The following is a 15,584-nucleotide window of genomic DNA, read 5'->3' on the forward strand; positions in this document are numbered from 1 at the left end:
GAAATTCATACTAACAAAAATACATAATTCAAACTGCGTATTTGGTAATCAAACATAACAAGGTATCTCAAACTCTCGTCCATAATGCATAAGAACATGGTAAGATCCTCATTATACTAAGAGCAGGACCAAAATGTGCAAGTATTAAGACTTGTTCCCATGTTTCATTGCTATATGTATTCAAATAATTGTCTTTTTTTTTACAACATATTCAAATAATTGTCTAACCAAACTGTTAATAGTTTTTAACATATTCTTATATTGACTGTCCACACATTTTCATTCAGAAATACCGAAAATAGTAACAATTTTATTGGAATTATAAATTCCCGAATCTAATATTATTATTATTAAAAAATTACTTTAAAATCGGTTTGTTAAATTGTTATTCTCCTTTTGTCATGAGCAACCTAAAATCTCATAATCGACCTTTCATCCAAACACCATTTTCTTTCATTGAACCAAACAATCTTTTCGTGTACATTAATAGACTCTTTGTGCACCATTATTATCCCTTTGTCATCGATATAAACACATATATCCAGTTGCTATTTACCCACAAATGAAGGAAAGGCAAGAGGTTTGTATGACCCTTCTTGAAGTTATGTTCACTACTCTTATTCTTCTGAGAGAGATGTTTTCTCTTGTAAATTATGACTATATGCGGTTATGGCGTGGCTATATTTTATGTATCAGGCTTCAATTATAGGCTACTAAATCCATCCATGCATATATATATATATATATATAGATACATATGCAGACGTAGGCTACTAGATACATCCATGCATGTATTATACATGCAGACGTAGAAGTGATTTTCATAATCTATAGAGCTCGTATACAAATCATTTGTTATACTTTACATATTTAATACATTTTCTCTCTTATATATTTAAGAATGGTGGAATGACCATATTATGTATTCGTTCGTATGTATGAACTCGCACTTGTAAGTTGTGTTTCTGGTTAGAATATTAGATTTCGTGAAACTAATTCATTACGACTCCTTAGTTTCTCTTATGATGTTGGGACGTATAAGATCTCTTCGTATCAAAGGAGCTCATGTTGCATATATACAACATCATCTTTGTTTTCGTAATTTACTCATAATTTATAGTTATACTCCTCCAAATCGATAAATATAACATACTTTAATATATATCTTTAGACATTTTGTTGTTTAACAATGTAAATTTATGTTGTCAACACAATTTTGTAACAAATTTGAATATTATCCTTTTGAAAATAATTGATTATCTGGAAAAGAAACTAAATAATTTTATTTCGGAAACGGTAAAGAATATAATATAGATTTTAAAACATTTGTAAAACCCTAAAATAACACCTTTTATTAAGGAAATCAATATATAGAAATTTTTTGAATCCAATGTTTCTCTAGAGACTTTGACATGTAATTCTGTTTGTGCTATTTGTTGCTATATTGTCACTTTTTGTAAATCTATAACGTGGACATTTTCTAAAACCATATTGGTTTGCAGAGAAATGTAGTTTATATTGTTTAAAATGTGATATTTGTAACCACTAGGGAGATGACATGATGCAAAGGAACTCTAACAACAGCAACATCTCCAATAACTCACCTCCACATCAAGCTTGTGCTTCATGCAAACGCCAGAGAAAGAAATGCAACAACGAATGCATCTTATCGCCTTATTTTCCAGCTCGCAAGACCAAGGAGTTTCAGGCTGTTCACAAAGTGTTTGGTGTTAGTAACGTACAGAAAATGGTACGGACCGTACGTGAAGAGGACCGCCCTAAGCTGACTGATTCTTTGACATGGGAAGCTCTATGGAGACAGAAAGATCCGGTCCTTGGCTCTTATGGAGAGTACATGAGGCAGAGTGAAGAGCTCAAGCTGTACAAAAGCTTAATTCATAACCAATCTCTTGTTACTTGGGATAATAATAATAATCAACAACGTGTATTCAACAATAGCAATAACAACAAGAACGGATCAGCGTTAAACTCGAGTGGCTCGGGTGGGTTTAGTGTTGTTAATAACAATGGTGTTGGTGTGAATCGGGAGATTATAAACGGTGGATATACATCAAGGAATTTGCAAGGTGGCTGGGGAAATTTAAAGCAAGATCAAAGGCAACAATGTTATGCTGTGATTAATGGGTTTAAACATCATCTCCCACACTAAGTAATTCTAGCTTATTATACATTGTTGAGTTTTTTTCTTTTTTATTTTTAATGCGATTCGTAGTGTATTTTATATGATTGTGAATTGTGTAATTGAGGTGTAATGGTGTTAGAGCCATAAATAACGGCCGAATAAAAACTAAAAGAGTTGTATGCTTATTAATTGGTGCGAATATAAGTTACATTTCATAGGATTAAAATTCATTTAACGAACTTAGTCGTTGAACCGAGTTTCCGGTTAAACGCAAACCCATTGAATATATATCCGGTTAGGTTTAACACACGTAAAACTCCGAACACAAGAGAAGCTGTTATTTATTGCGTGCAAAATCAAAAGCCAGTCTACACTTGGGGAAGAGTTTTTTTTTTCTTTCAAGATGCAATAACAAAGAAAAGGTTTGTGAAAAATATTAAGGCATAGCAAAGAGATGGAAGGTGATAAGTGGCCAAAACAAATCTGCTTGATAACAAGCTTACAAAACACAAGTCATCAAGAATCAGTTGTGATGCTTTTTGCTGATTCAAAAGCCCTAACTAAGAAAATATTATGAGTCAAACCAACTAAACAGCTAAAGACCAGAAGAACGATAGAGAGAGAGGCAGAGATATACAAAAGTGCCGAAACAGACCAAACCAACCCTACGGTTATATCTAAAAGTAGAACAGCCACATAATCAAACTAACTACCAATTCTAAAAAAGAAAAAGAAAGAATATACTTCTTTATAATCTAACAGTTCGTGAATATAATACAATCTTTCCTTGCACAAAACCACGTTGTAATATTTCTGCCTCAAGCCTGTACGTCACCTCATCTTTAACCTTCCAAATGCTCTTCTAACTCTAATCTTCCATCTTTTCAAACGCCCTGTTTCACCCACAAAGCATAATAATTCTGGTTATATAATCAGAAACCGTTAAGGCATAATCAATCTATTAGGAACCAAGACTTATGAACTGAACAAGACCAATCACATACAAATGTATAACAACCATGCCAAACAGAGACAAGTAAGATGCCACATGTGCTATTTAGCAAACAGTCAACAAAAGCTTCTTAACAGATTAACAATGGATAATAGATGAATCTTTGGATGACCTTACATATTTGTCAACACCAAACCCTCTTGAACAGTAGTCTCTAGGTCTGATCTGACCCAGATGACGAAGAAGAGCTGTCGCTGTCCGAATCTGCATACCAAACACAGATGGCGTTTAGTCACCAAAATCACAACAGCAGCACCAAGGCAATACATTATTTAGATAACTCAAATAAAAGAACGTACCACTAGAAGAGCTGCTGGACCCACTGGAAGAGCTGCTTGAACTACTTGATCTGCTTGGCTCATTGTTCTGCTTCTCCACTTGAGAAGGTAATGACGTAGGGAGTGTCTTTTTAGCTGATAAGACAAAGCAGAAACAATTATAATCCCTACGTAGTTCACACCAAACAGAGGCTACTGGAACTCACAAACGGCCTGTAAAATTACCTGTGTTGCCACCCTCCCTAGAAAACTCACGTGCCACTGGTGCTGGAGCCTGTAATAAAACACATATAAATATAAAGATGAACATACAGATTAAAGAAAGGATAAAAGGAGTGGATCATCAGGAGAAGTACAAGTACCATCTGTTGTTGACCATTCCTCTCAGCTTCTGCTCTAGCTTGCATAGCCAACTCGGCTTTTCTCTTTTTCTTGCTCAATCCCTTCTTGTAGTTGATTACAAATCTGTCCAACTCCCACAAAGTCTCCGGATCAACGCTATCAATATCGACTTCAATTTCTTCATCTTTTAGATTCACAGCAGTGTTCCTCCTGTTAACGATTTGCACAATCGCATCTAATTTGTCTGGAGGCAAGTTCTGCAAGTGGCCACTAAGCTTCTGCTTCTCTTCATACGTCATATCTCTTTTATTCGGTTCATTTGCCTTTGGCTTTTTCAGAGCAGGGGTCCTCGCACTGGTCGGTGTTCTGCCAGGCGTTGTTGTATTTGGTTTTGGGTGCTGCACGTCCGCAGGGCGACTACTCCAATCCATTGTACTATTCCTCACATTGATAGGCGGTGGAGGCATGGTAGGACCAAGTCTAGACCTCATCGTAGAAGCCGGAAGATTCATCTCATAAGCAGTGACGAACCTCATCTCACGATTATAATCCGACTCTATAACAGCCCACCTCTCCTCAAACATCTGTAACAGCACTTGCGCCATGATATGGACATCTTGTCCTGGTGGGTTGTAAGTCATGGCATTGTGGAAAGTAAGTCTAACATCCTCGGCGAATTCTCTCGGTGACTTGTACATATTATTCGTTAACGTGGACTTGACAGTTCCCAAATCCATAGGGTGTTCTATAATGGTGAAGTAATCATGCAGACCTAGACCCTTCACATCTACAGGAGTATTAAACACCCAACCATGCTTATGCTTCATCAGCCTCTCTAGTAGAGCGCTGCAGTTCTTGAAAACTTTGGACCCTGCACCAAAACCATGACCAGCCTCCCCTCCGTATTTCTTTGAACTCGATTTTGATTTCTTGTTGCTCTCTGCAGGTGGCAACTTGTCACCGAGCAAGAACTCTGAAGTTCTGTAAAACTGATTGGCCTTGGGTGTTCTCTTCTCTTTCTCCACATAGTCATTGACTCCTTGAGTATTCTCCAACACTGATATACTGAGTTGGTTCAAAGCCCTTGGCACTCTGATGACCTCACGAGGAAGTCCAGCTGACGCGAACCCTGAGAGAATCCTTCCTCCTCCGTTAGTGAGAGGAGAGTCGTTAATCTCCCCCTCTTTGTCCTCAATCTTCTTAACAAGACCTCTGACCACGTTGAGCTGATCTTCAAGCCTCTTCCTGATCTCCTCCTTCTGCTGCTTAGACTTGGAGGCTACATGTATCCTTATCCGTCCATCTACATCCTCCTCCATTGGCACGCTTTCAGCAGCAGCATTTTCAGGATGAGTTTCTTTAATAAGGTGATCTTCGTGGACGTATTCCTCATCCTCAGAAGACACTTCAATGAGATTCTTGTCAACAACATCTTCCGAAGGTGCTTCAATTGCCTTCTTGTCAACAACCATGGTAGTAGCATCCTCAAGGGAAAGGCTTTTAGGAAGTTCCTTGATAGAGTTCTCATCAACAACCACTGTATTGACATCATCTAAAATGGCACGTGCGTCAGGTGCAGTGGCACGTGCCTCATGGAGAGGATCCAGAGACTCTCGAGCTAGGGTTTCAGGTGGACTCACATGATTGTTTTCTGGTTTATCGCCGCCGTCAAATGCAAAGTAGGGTGAATGTTTCCTCTGGCCTTTACCTTTCCTCGTATAAACTCTAATGCTTTGCTTCTTCTCTCTAGCTCCATCTCCGTTAACAGGCTCCGAAGCCATACATGAACTTCGAAAACCCCTAATTTCACGATTCTCGATCGATTGATGCCCTTTCTTCCTTCACTTGCCTCGTTTAAATCTCAAATTAGATCGGAAAAAAAAAGCCTCCACCGTGAGAAACCCTAATTTCAAGACGGAGCCTTTTTCGATTTCGGAGAGTGTGCAAAATGACCACGAGTTAGGGGTTTCTACGCCACAGGTTGAGTCGATGCCGAGTGTAGAAATTGGGGTTGGGTTTTTGATGAGAGGCGAGACAATTAGGTCGATTGAAATCTCTATGTGATTCGAGATTGAAACAAACCCTGGGGAGAGACAGAAGGAGAAGGCATGAGGTGAGAAGCGAAAGAAGAGGAAGCAATATTGGTGTTTTAAGAAGGTGAATCGAAGGAAGCTTGGGAGAGAGAAGGAAGGCGCCGCAGAGAGAGAGAGAGAGGTGAAGAAGAGCAACCCGAGATTGATTTTCCTTTTTCTTTAAACCCGACCCGGAGCTTTTAGGGTTGGGCCGGAAACAGAATCAATTGGGCAAAAAATCAGTTTAAAAGAACAACACTCATGTAAAAGAAAAATTGAATTTTTTTATATTATTTTTGGAAAAAAAGTATACTTTAAAGTTTAATCACCAAAGTGATTATAATTATTTATTATAAGGAAAAAGAGCCAACTTCACAAACTAATAGAAATTTATTTGTTTTTTTTCTTTAAGCCTGATTTTTTAAAGTATTAAGAAAACTTTCTATGAGTTTAGTAAGGAAAAAAGACCACTTAAATCTTCAACTATTTGAAATCAGCAATTTAATACTGAGGTGTCACTTGCATAATTTTATTCCCCAACTAATAGTTGATTTAATAAAATTGGTAACTAAAATAGCCAACTGTTAAATTATAATTGACTTTTGTTAACTTTTTTTTTATCAATTATCTTCGTCATTGAACTTTAAAAACTCGAAATCTTCAAATTCAAATTCAAATCCTAACATAAAATGAAGACGATTTCTGGAGATGGAAAAGGCAATTTTAGATGATATTTGTTTCCGTAATTGGGTCGGATTTGCTTTTTTATCACTGAAAATCGCATTTGATATAAAAATAACTGAGAAATATTAGTAATAACAAATGCTTGTGAAATTATATATTTAACTAGGATAAGACCCGCGCCTTGCGCGGGATTAAGTTATTATTTTTGTTATATTTTAGAAAATGAAACAATAGTTTGGCTTCATTTGGATTACAGGTGTTCAATCCGGATATCGGGTTGGTTTCGGATCGGTTCGGTTTTTTTTGGTATTTGGTTAGTAAAATATAACTACTATTCTAAATCCATATTTACTTTGACTTTAGTCTTTCACATACTTTTGAAAGATTTCAACTGGACGACTAAATTGATCAGCCAATCTTGTTGCTTTAAATCATTAGTGTTTATATATATATATATATATATATATATTATTTAGTTTGAATATTTATTAAATAAAAATTCATATGCGTTATATTTTATGATCATTTTTAACTTATTATAACAAAAAAATAATCTATTGATCACAAAATTTTCAGAGTGGGAATATTCAAATTTCTAATAATATATAGACGTTTTGAAAAATTCAAATATAACATATAAGAAAAATATAAATGTTTTTATTATATATTTAATGTGATTTTTTAATATCTTTCAATAATATAAAATTAAAAAAAAAGAACTAAGATACCAAAATTGTTATCAAATATTTATTATTCATAATAATTAATTTTCATATATACGTTAATCATATTATGTAATTTCGTAGCTTCTAATTAAGGAAAGTGCAAAAAAAATTTTGGTAGATTATTTATCAATTCGATAGTTAGTTTAATAAAAAATATAATGTAAGTCAAGATGGACCAACCTATTTTTCTAAGAATATATATTTTATATAGTCATTTATTAAATGAGAATTTATAATCATACAGTTCTATGATCATTCATATCATTTTATAACTGAATATTTAAATCATCGATAACAAAATTTTCAATGTAAAATCTTTAATAAGTTTATAATTTATAAATGTTTTTGAAAATTCATTGAAAGTTTTAATATTAAAGTATTTATGTAATCTTATGGTATATAGTATAATCTATATATATATATATATATAAATATATATGTTTTATTATTAAATGATATTTTTTACTCATATGGTTTTAAAATAATGTGTATCTTCTTATAATATTAAATAAAAGTTCATATTGATACAATTTTATGATCATTTGTAACTTATTATGAAAAAAAAAAAATCTATTGATCACAAAATTTTCTGAGTGGGGATCTTCAAATTTCTAATAATTTATAGACGTTTTGAAAAATTCAAAATATAACATATAAGAAAAATTATAAATTTTTTTATTATATATTTAATGTGATTTTTAAATATATTTTAATAATATAAAATTTAAAAAAAGAACTAAGATAAAAAATTGTTATCAAATATTTATTATTCATTATAATTAATTTTCACATATACGTTAATCATATTAGGTATCGTAGCTTTTATTTAAGGAAAGTGCAAAACAATTTTTGGTACGTTATTTATCAATTCGATAGTTAGTTTAATAAAAAGTGTAATATAAGTTAAGATGGACCAACCTATTTTTCTAGGAATAGTATATTTTGTATAGTTATTTATTAAATAAGAATTTATAATCATACGGTTCTATGATCGTTCATATCGTTTTATAACAAAATATTTAAATCATCGATAACTAAATTTTCAATCTGAAATCTTTAATAAGTTTATAATTTATAAATGTTCTTGAAAATTCATTGAAAGTTTTAATATTAAAATATTTATGTAATCTTATGGTATATAGTGTTTAATATATATATATATATTTATTTATTTATTTTATTATTAAATGATATTTTTTACTCATATGGTTTTAAAATCATGTGTATCTTCTTATAATAAAAATTTTAAACCATTGATCATTAATTTTTAACATAATAATTTTAATAGTTTTAGTCATTTATTGTCATTTTTAAAAATTCAAAATATGACATATACGAAAAAAACTAAATTTTATTTTTATAGCTAATTTGATTGTTTAATTTATTTTAATAATATAAAATTAAACACAAAATGATGGAGGAGATATATATTGTTATCAAATCTTTATTATTAAACTCATTAATTGTCATATATATATTAGTCATTTATGGTAATTCCGTAGGTTTTATTTAAGGAAAGAAAATATCATATCATATCATTATATCATATAGTTTGACCAACTTATGTATCTAACAACATATAAAAATCGAATGTGGACCTACTTATTTTTCAATTGAATGTAATTGACTACCTAATTGAGTGCCACCTATGCATTGGGGCTTCTTTTAATTAATACAAAATTGAGGTTACATCTTTTCAAATGTTCCTCAATTAATATATAAGGGATTATCACATTAACATCTACAACATATGTTATGTATCTTCTTCGGCCTATTCTTATTTTTCTTGTTATCATTTCGTTATTTTTTATTAATTTTTTGCCAATGTTTTCCTAATTTTTTTTACATATTTTGATTTACTAATAAATTTGATTTCATAATGTATTTGAATGGATTTGTATGAATTTCAATACATATTTTGATGGATTTGAAAATCCAAACTAAATATATTGTTATTGGTCTATGATTTTAAAATATGTATTGAATTCATGTGTTATTCGTTTAATTATTCATAAATTCTAATTCAAATCAAATGTTATTTTAACATACGGATTTACTAATAGATTTGATTTTATAATGTATTTGAATGGATTTGCATGGATTTCAATACATATTTTGATGGACTGGAAAATCAAAACTAAATATAGTGTTATTAGATCTATGATTTTAGAATATGTATTGAAATCATGTGTTATTCGTTTAATGATTCATAAATTCTAATTCAAATCAAGTGTTATTCAATCATACGGATTAACTAATAGATTTGATTTCATAATGTTTTTGAATGGATTTGCATGGATTTCAATACATATTTTCATGGATTTGAAAATCCAAACTAAATATCGTGATGGATTGGGATTTTACATTTAATGGAGTTGATATGAAATTTGTAGGTTTTGAAAAGGATATGAGAGTTTTTGATAGGAATTTGAATGGGTAATTTTGGCAGACTTTGTTTTCTAAAAATTAGTGATTTGTAAGTTTTTAATATTTTAAAAGAACATAAAACAAACAACTACCATAGTCACGGAAGATCATTTCATCAGCTTCATCTCGTCTCTTCTCTTTTGAACATGCCGCATGACATAAATAAATCATACACCTTTTCCAGTTCTTATAAAAGACTTTGCATGTCTGGATATTAGAATTATTTATAGTATTAATTATAGCATCGGAAAACCTTGATGTTACTGTTAAAAAAAGTTTATTTTCTCATCATAAATGGTCTCCAAACTGTACATCTCTTTTTCATCACTCTCTATATCTCTTTCTTTTTACGAAACAAATTTCATAAGAATTAAAAACAGAGCAAACCCATGAAATTTTCGGGGGAGAATATGAATTGGTGTTTCCAAAAATCAACCTAAACAGCAAAATCAGTCCACGCATTCTCATGATGATGATAAGTCTATCGATAATATTTTCTATTCTCCATTGACAGATAAAAGATGGTTTTTGTTATTCTCCCGAAACAAAATTTTTTTTGCCAAAAGTTAAATAAAGAAAAAGAAAAACCAGTTAATTATTTTTCAAATACCATTGTGTTCACTAAATTTTAACTACAAACAATTTTAAAAATAATTCCAAATAGTTTCATACATATTTTATTAGATGAAATATTTATTTTGCAATAAGGGAGAATTCGATGGAAATTGTGTAAATGATAAGTCCATTGTATAAACACTAGATTCAATAAGGTGAGATTTAGTCAAAATATAAAATCCTATCAAATCATCAATTCAATAAACCCCTTTTAAGTCTCAAGACTTAGCCTCTGACTCCACCTTCTCCTTCCCGCCTAAAAAAATGAGAAAAAAAGAGGGGAGATTAAAGTAGGTGACTTTTAGTGGAGAAAAATAACATAATAGATTCTCGCTCACCTCTTCTGCGCTTCATCTTCATCTTCATACCCTGCTCCTTTAGCACTCTCCGGCCTACATGAACAATTTACTACCCACAGCATAAAGAGTTTTCAAATGTTGAATCATTTTTTTTTCTTTTTTGCTTTTGCTTTGCTTGGAGAAGAGATGGGCGTGTGATGTGTATGTAGTAACTTTATATATACTGACGTTCATTAAAAGATGAAGAGATTTGGCATATAGCTTCATAATTTTTGTGTTAGAATCATTCATGTTAGAAACGTAATTTATAGTAATGCAAACAAACAAAACAAGAAAAAGATAAAGTGTACGTGTTTTTCACACTGAAAAATAAAATAAAACTGAAACTGATTTTGGCTTACCTCTGAGCTTCCTCTTCCTCAACTCCTCCTTTAGTGGGGGTTATTGGTTGGTGTATTTTGATGGATTTGAAAATCCAAACTAAATATAGTGTTATTGGTTCTATGATTTTAAAATATGTATTGAAATCATGTGCTATTCGTTTATTGATTCATAAATTCTAATTCAAATCAAGTGTTATTCAATCATACAGATTTACTAATAGATTTGATTTCATAATGTATTTGAATTGATTTGCATGAATTTCAATACATATTTTGATGGATTTGAAATTCCAAACTAAATATAGTGTTATTGGTTCTATGATTTTAAAATATATTTTGAAATAATGTGTTATTCGTATAATGATTCATAAATTCTAATTCAAATCAAGTGTTATTCAATCATACAGATTTACCAACAGATTTGATTTCATAATGTATTTGAATGGATTTGCATGGATTTCTTTGTTAAAAATACAGAGAATCAAATCCGAGGAAAGAGGTAAAGTTTTTTCCTCTTTTTTTTGAACACAAGTAAGTTTTTTCCTTAAACCGTATGAATTGGGTAATTAGCCATATAACCGCCGTATAACTCTCCTATTTAACAATTTAGTCCACTCACTTAAATCAGTGTCTTTTTTGGATGAATATACCTTGGATTTGGGTTTGGATAGTTTGGTTTTCCATTAATTTGGTTCAACATAAATCTTATTAAATTAATCCAAAATAAAATTTAGTTCAATTCGGTTTGATATTTGGTTAGTTTGATTTTTGAAACTCCTACCAAATTTTTTATTTTAGTTTCATTTTGATTTGATTTTGTTAAAATTTCGGATAAGTTCGGTCAATTTTGCTTAGTTCGGTTTGAAACTTTGATATGTTTGATTATAATTTGCTTTAAAAATTTGAGATAACCGATTGCCAAACCGAACCAAAACAAAAATAAACTTAAGGAAAATAACCGAATCGGACTGAATTCCTCACCGACCTAACCGAAATTTTCACAATCCCAGCCCTACTTTATACTATTATATACATCATCAAATACCATAAAAGCTGACCAAAACACCTCGTATGAATACACCAAACGTATATGAATACATACGGTGGCGGGTGAAGATTCACCTACGGTTTTTAAAATGTCAAGAGCAAAGAAAATGAACCCAAACAAGGTTCCACATATGTATAGTTGAACGTACATTGCAGAAGAAAACATCAAAAGAACAGCAAAGCTTCCCCAACATTCTGATAACCACGTCCTAGGAAGACAACACACAGACTTGCTCATTTCTCATCTTCATCACTCGATAACCCGAGTTCTATTTTCACCTGCTTATCTTCTTTGCCAGCCTTGTTGGAGTATCCTGATGATTCTGAATGTTTCCCATCGTCAACATCCTTTTGTTTCACATGATGTTCTTCTTTTGTTGGTTTCGGACCAGCATCTTTGCTTCCCGATGATTCTTGTTCCACCATGGACGCCTTCTTCTCACTTTCATCAGTCTTCTCATAAATAGCTAAAACGCGTTGGAGCTCATCGTTCACGTGGAGAGCCTCAAAAAGAACAGTCTCATCGTCTGTTGTGCTCTCTATGATCATTTGAATCAACGGCTGTGACTGCTTGCATTTCTCCATCAAGCTCACCGTTAGCTCGTCCTGTGACCAAAACATTTATAATAAACAACATTACTCTATCTTTATATATGTTTGCATGAGTGAATAACGCAGAGATTACCTCTGTGTGATTTGGTTTCCCTTCAGTGTTCAACATGCTAGAGAGCAACTCGAGGCTGTTCCGTGTAATCTCAATCTGCTCTTTCTTATCCTTGATCGATAAGTTTCCAAAGTTATAGTCGAGACCACCACCATCATCTCCATGACCATGTTCTTGATTAGGAACAGGATAGCTACCAGGTGGAGGAACTGGAACAGGCCTTTGCATGAGAGACTCCAGAGAGCTTTGTCCACTCATTGGATTCTCCTCGTTACGAGAGTTTAAACCATTATCTCCTTCCAAGCTCTAACAACCAAGCATGGATTGGAAGAACCACTTAGTTTATCAATTATTATTTTTCTCCTAAGCTAATGCCTCTACCTATTTTTCCAATTCCTCCCGTATTGTAAACATATTTTTCTTTTGTTGACAAATAAATTTAACATTTCAACAAGAAAAAAAAAACCAAGCATGGATTATAAGCACATTAACACAACTAAGGCTGGGATTTTGAACCCGACCAAACCAAAAATTTTGGTTCGTTCGGTAGATTTTTTCTTAAGTTTGGTTTTTCGGTTGGCAATCAGTTACTTTGGCTATCTTAAAAATATATAACCAAACCATATCAAAAACAAAACCGAACTAACCAAATTTCAAACCAAAACAACTGAACTAACCAAAATTAACTGAACTTATCCAAAATTTTAACAAAATTAATCAAAATATAATCCAAATCTAAAACTTCAGTACGATTTTACTGAACACTGAACCGAACTAATTAGTTCTGTAAGATTTATGTTGACCTGCACTAACTGAAAAGCTAACTACCCAAACCGAACTAACCGAGTATTAAACCGAACTTAGCTTTATTTGGGATTAATTCGGTAAGATTTTTGTTGAACTGCACTAACCGAAAACCTAATTACCGAACCAAATTAACAAAACCGTCGCAAATCAGATTCAAAAGAGGTTATTATTACCAGATAAGTCTGCTTAAAGACAGGAAGATAAGCAAGATCTTGAGACTGTCCCCAAGCTCTAACAAGCTGAAAAGCTCTGCTTCTATTCTCAGAATCAGCTTCACCGTTCTTAACCAACAAAACCATCTCATCAAGAACTCTCTCCGAAGCAACTTCAGAGAAAATCTTGTCACAGTTCATAGCGCAAGCCTCGAGAAGCTCGAGGCTCAGCCTTTGGCTCACAGGGCTTTTACCAGAGATCTTCCTCTTGATGGCTCTAACGATCTCCGTGGCGTTGAACTCGTGGTTGTTGATCTGAGCGCATATCCTCATGTTCATTCCCCAGTTGGGTTCCTCTAGTGTCTCTAGAGTAGCTTCATCGACCATTTTGGATTCCAAGGTGGGAGCTTGGAGGATGTCTTTGAATTTGTCGCTCAGCATCCTGCTCATCTGAGCTCCTCCTGTCTTCAGCTTCTCTCCCCACTCAGCTATCTTCAACTTGTCCATCGTTCTTGTGATTCACCTTCACATAAAAATCAAAACTTTATCTTAATTTAGGAAGCCATTAAACACTAAACAATCGTCGAATCCGAATAGAGAGATCAAGCAAACCAAAACTTCCAAATTATAATATAATCACAATGAATTGGATCTGATTAAAATGTGAAGATCCTTGAAATTAGAGGAAAATCTGAAGAACGAAACAAAAAAAAATTATAATAGGAACGAACCTGAGATGTAGTTTCTTTCGGACGATCAAATCTTGTCGAAAAATCTTGTTTTTTTTTTTAAGGTTGAATCTTCAAACAAACCTGTCGGATCGAAATGATGAGAAGAGAAGTAGCAAAGAGGGAGGATAAAGGTTGTGTACACGTGGCATGTTGAGAAAGTCAATATAGATCTTTTGGTCAAATCCCTTATCGTGGGGGCTAATGTGTTCAATGTTTTTAATACAGGATGGATTTTGAAACTTGAGAATAGATTCGGGGCTAATTTGATAAAAATATTTCTCTCTCCATATTAAAGACAACGTCGACGAGGAGGCTGAGAAAACTAACGGGGTGCTTCCAGAGCCAGGCCGTGAGGCCTTGACATAATGGGGGCCCATTGATTTCTTTTTTGAAAAACATATTTGTATAGTATCAAAAACTATAGTTAAAAAAAACTATACAAAACAAAGCAAAATGATATAAATATAACTAAAATGAAGAAAAACTATTATACATTTAATTAGTACATGTATTTTTCAAAATTTTCGACACTATGTTAAAATATTATTTTTATAAATCAATGTATAAAAGCAACTTTTTTAAAACATTGGTAGTTTTATATTAAATGGAATCCTATTAAAATGTTTTATCTCTATAGGCCTTGGTGCTTTCCGGTGGAGTCTCCACCATCGGTAACGGTTGCCGGCAGCACAAGCAACATCAACTGCAGCCTAGAAGATCTCTCTGGGTTTCACCTCAGCCCACAAGACTCTTCCCTAGCTTCATATCAATGCTACTCTATATTGCATGGAAACTCGGTTGAATATCTGTTTCACGTTTCGGAATCGGAATCTCTCAAAAACTCGCGGAAACGCATTGAAAACCCGTTTCTTAAAAATCTCAGTTTGGAAACTTAGTGGAAACTTGCGTTTCTATTTTGGAAACTTGCGCTTTTGTTCTGATTAGAACTTTCCAATTGGTTATGACTTGTTGTTATGATTTTTATTTTAGTTAAACTATTTAATATTTAAGTACTGAATTTTTGTTATTTAAAATTTTCTATATATGATTTTGATGTTTAATGATGACTTCTTTAATTTTCGTATGATTAAATAGAATGACTATTTGTTTATTTGTATTCTATGATATACTAAACATAATAAAAATGAATGCAAATATTAATCAGTTACATATATAAATATATATATTTATAAACGTTTCTAA

At 32.5% G+C, this 15,584-nt stretch overlaps 3 protein-coding genes across 4 annotated transcripts; 1 reads left to right on the plus strand and 2 right to left on the minus strand.

The window, feature by feature from the left end:
• Positions 1 to 122: 122 nt before the first annotated feature.
• Positions 123 to 2,715, plus strand: LOC103843562 (LOB domain-containing protein 2-like). The gene is made up of 2 exons (XM_009120299.3): positions 123 to 580; positions 1,550 to 2,715. The coding sequence occupies exons 1-2, from the start codon at positions 563 to 565 to the stop codon at positions 2,168 to 2,170; spliced, it is 639 nt and encodes a 212-aa protein (XP_009118547.1). The 5' UTR covers positions 123 to 562; the 3' UTR covers positions 2,171 to 2,715.
• LOC103843564 (transcription factor GTE4) lies at positions 2,611 to 6,069 on the minus strand. 2 transcript variants are annotated; one of them, XM_009120302.3, is made up of 5 exons: positions 3,796 to 6,069; positions 3,659 to 3,707; positions 3,455 to 3,568; positions 3,268 to 3,359; positions 2,611 to 3,036 (listed from the first exon to the last, which is right to left on the minus strand). In XM_009120302.3, exons 1-4 carry the CDS (start codon positions 5,554 to 5,556, stop codon positions 3,310 to 3,312), a joined length of 1,974 nt encoding a protein of 657 aa, XP_009118550.1. In that variant the 5' UTR covers positions 5,557 to 6,069; the 3' UTR covers positions 2,611 to 3,036; positions 3,268 to 3,309. The 2 variants fall into 2 exon arrangements, with proteins under 2 accessions (XP_009118550.1, XP_009118549.1); XM_009120301.3 differs by having other exon boundaries at positions 3,273 to 3,359; positions 3,796 to 6,066.
• A 5,953-nt stretch (positions 6,070 to 12,022) lies between these two features.
• Positions 12,023 to 14,592, minus strand: LOC103843565 (TOM1-like protein 2). The gene is made up of 4 exons (XM_009120303.2): positions 14,382 to 14,592; positions 13,672 to 14,173; positions 12,713 to 12,997; positions 12,023 to 12,633 (listed from the first exon to the last, which is right to left on the minus strand). Exons 2-4 carry the CDS (start codon positions 14,155 to 14,157, stop codon positions 12,262 to 12,264), a joined length of 1,143 nt encoding a protein of 380 aa, XP_009118551.2. The 5' UTR covers positions 14,158 to 14,173; positions 14,382 to 14,592; the 3' UTR covers positions 12,023 to 12,261.
• Positions 14,593 to 15,584: the final 992 nt, after the last annotated feature.

This window comes from Brassica rapa, chromosome A09 (assembly GCF_000309985.2).
Source record: "Brassica rapa cultivar Chiifu-401-42 chromosome A09, CAAS_Brap_v3.01, whole genome shotgun sequence".
Taxonomy (NCBI): domain Eukaryota; kingdom Viridiplantae; phylum Streptophyta; class Magnoliopsida; order Brassicales; family Brassicaceae; genus Brassica; species Brassica rapa.

Coding starts and splice junctions, on each gene's coding strand:
- LOC103843564 (XM_009120302.3), bottom strand. CDS start 5,556: ATGGCTTCGGAGCCTGTTAACGGAGATGGAGCTAGAGAGAAGAAGCAA. Junction 3,708..3,795: donor GGAATGGTCAACAACAGATG/GTACTTGTACTT, acceptor GTTTTATTACAG/GCTCCAGCACCAGTGGCACG. Junction 3,569..3,658: donor TAGGGAGGGTGGCAACACAG/GTAATTTTACAG, acceptor TTGTCTTATCAG/CTAAAAAGACACTCCCTACG.
- LOC103843565 (XM_009120303.2), bottom strand. CDS start 14,157: ATGGACAAGTTGAAGATAGCTGAGTGGGGAGAGAAGCTGAAGACAGGA. Junction 12,998..13,671: donor TCTTTAAGCAGACTTATCTG/GTAATAATAACC, acceptor CTTGGTTGTTAG/AGCTTGGAAGGAGATAATGG. Junction 12,634..12,712: donor GGAAACCAAATCACACAGAG/GTAATCTCTGCG, acceptor TTTTGGTCACAG/GACGAGCTAACGGTGAGCTT.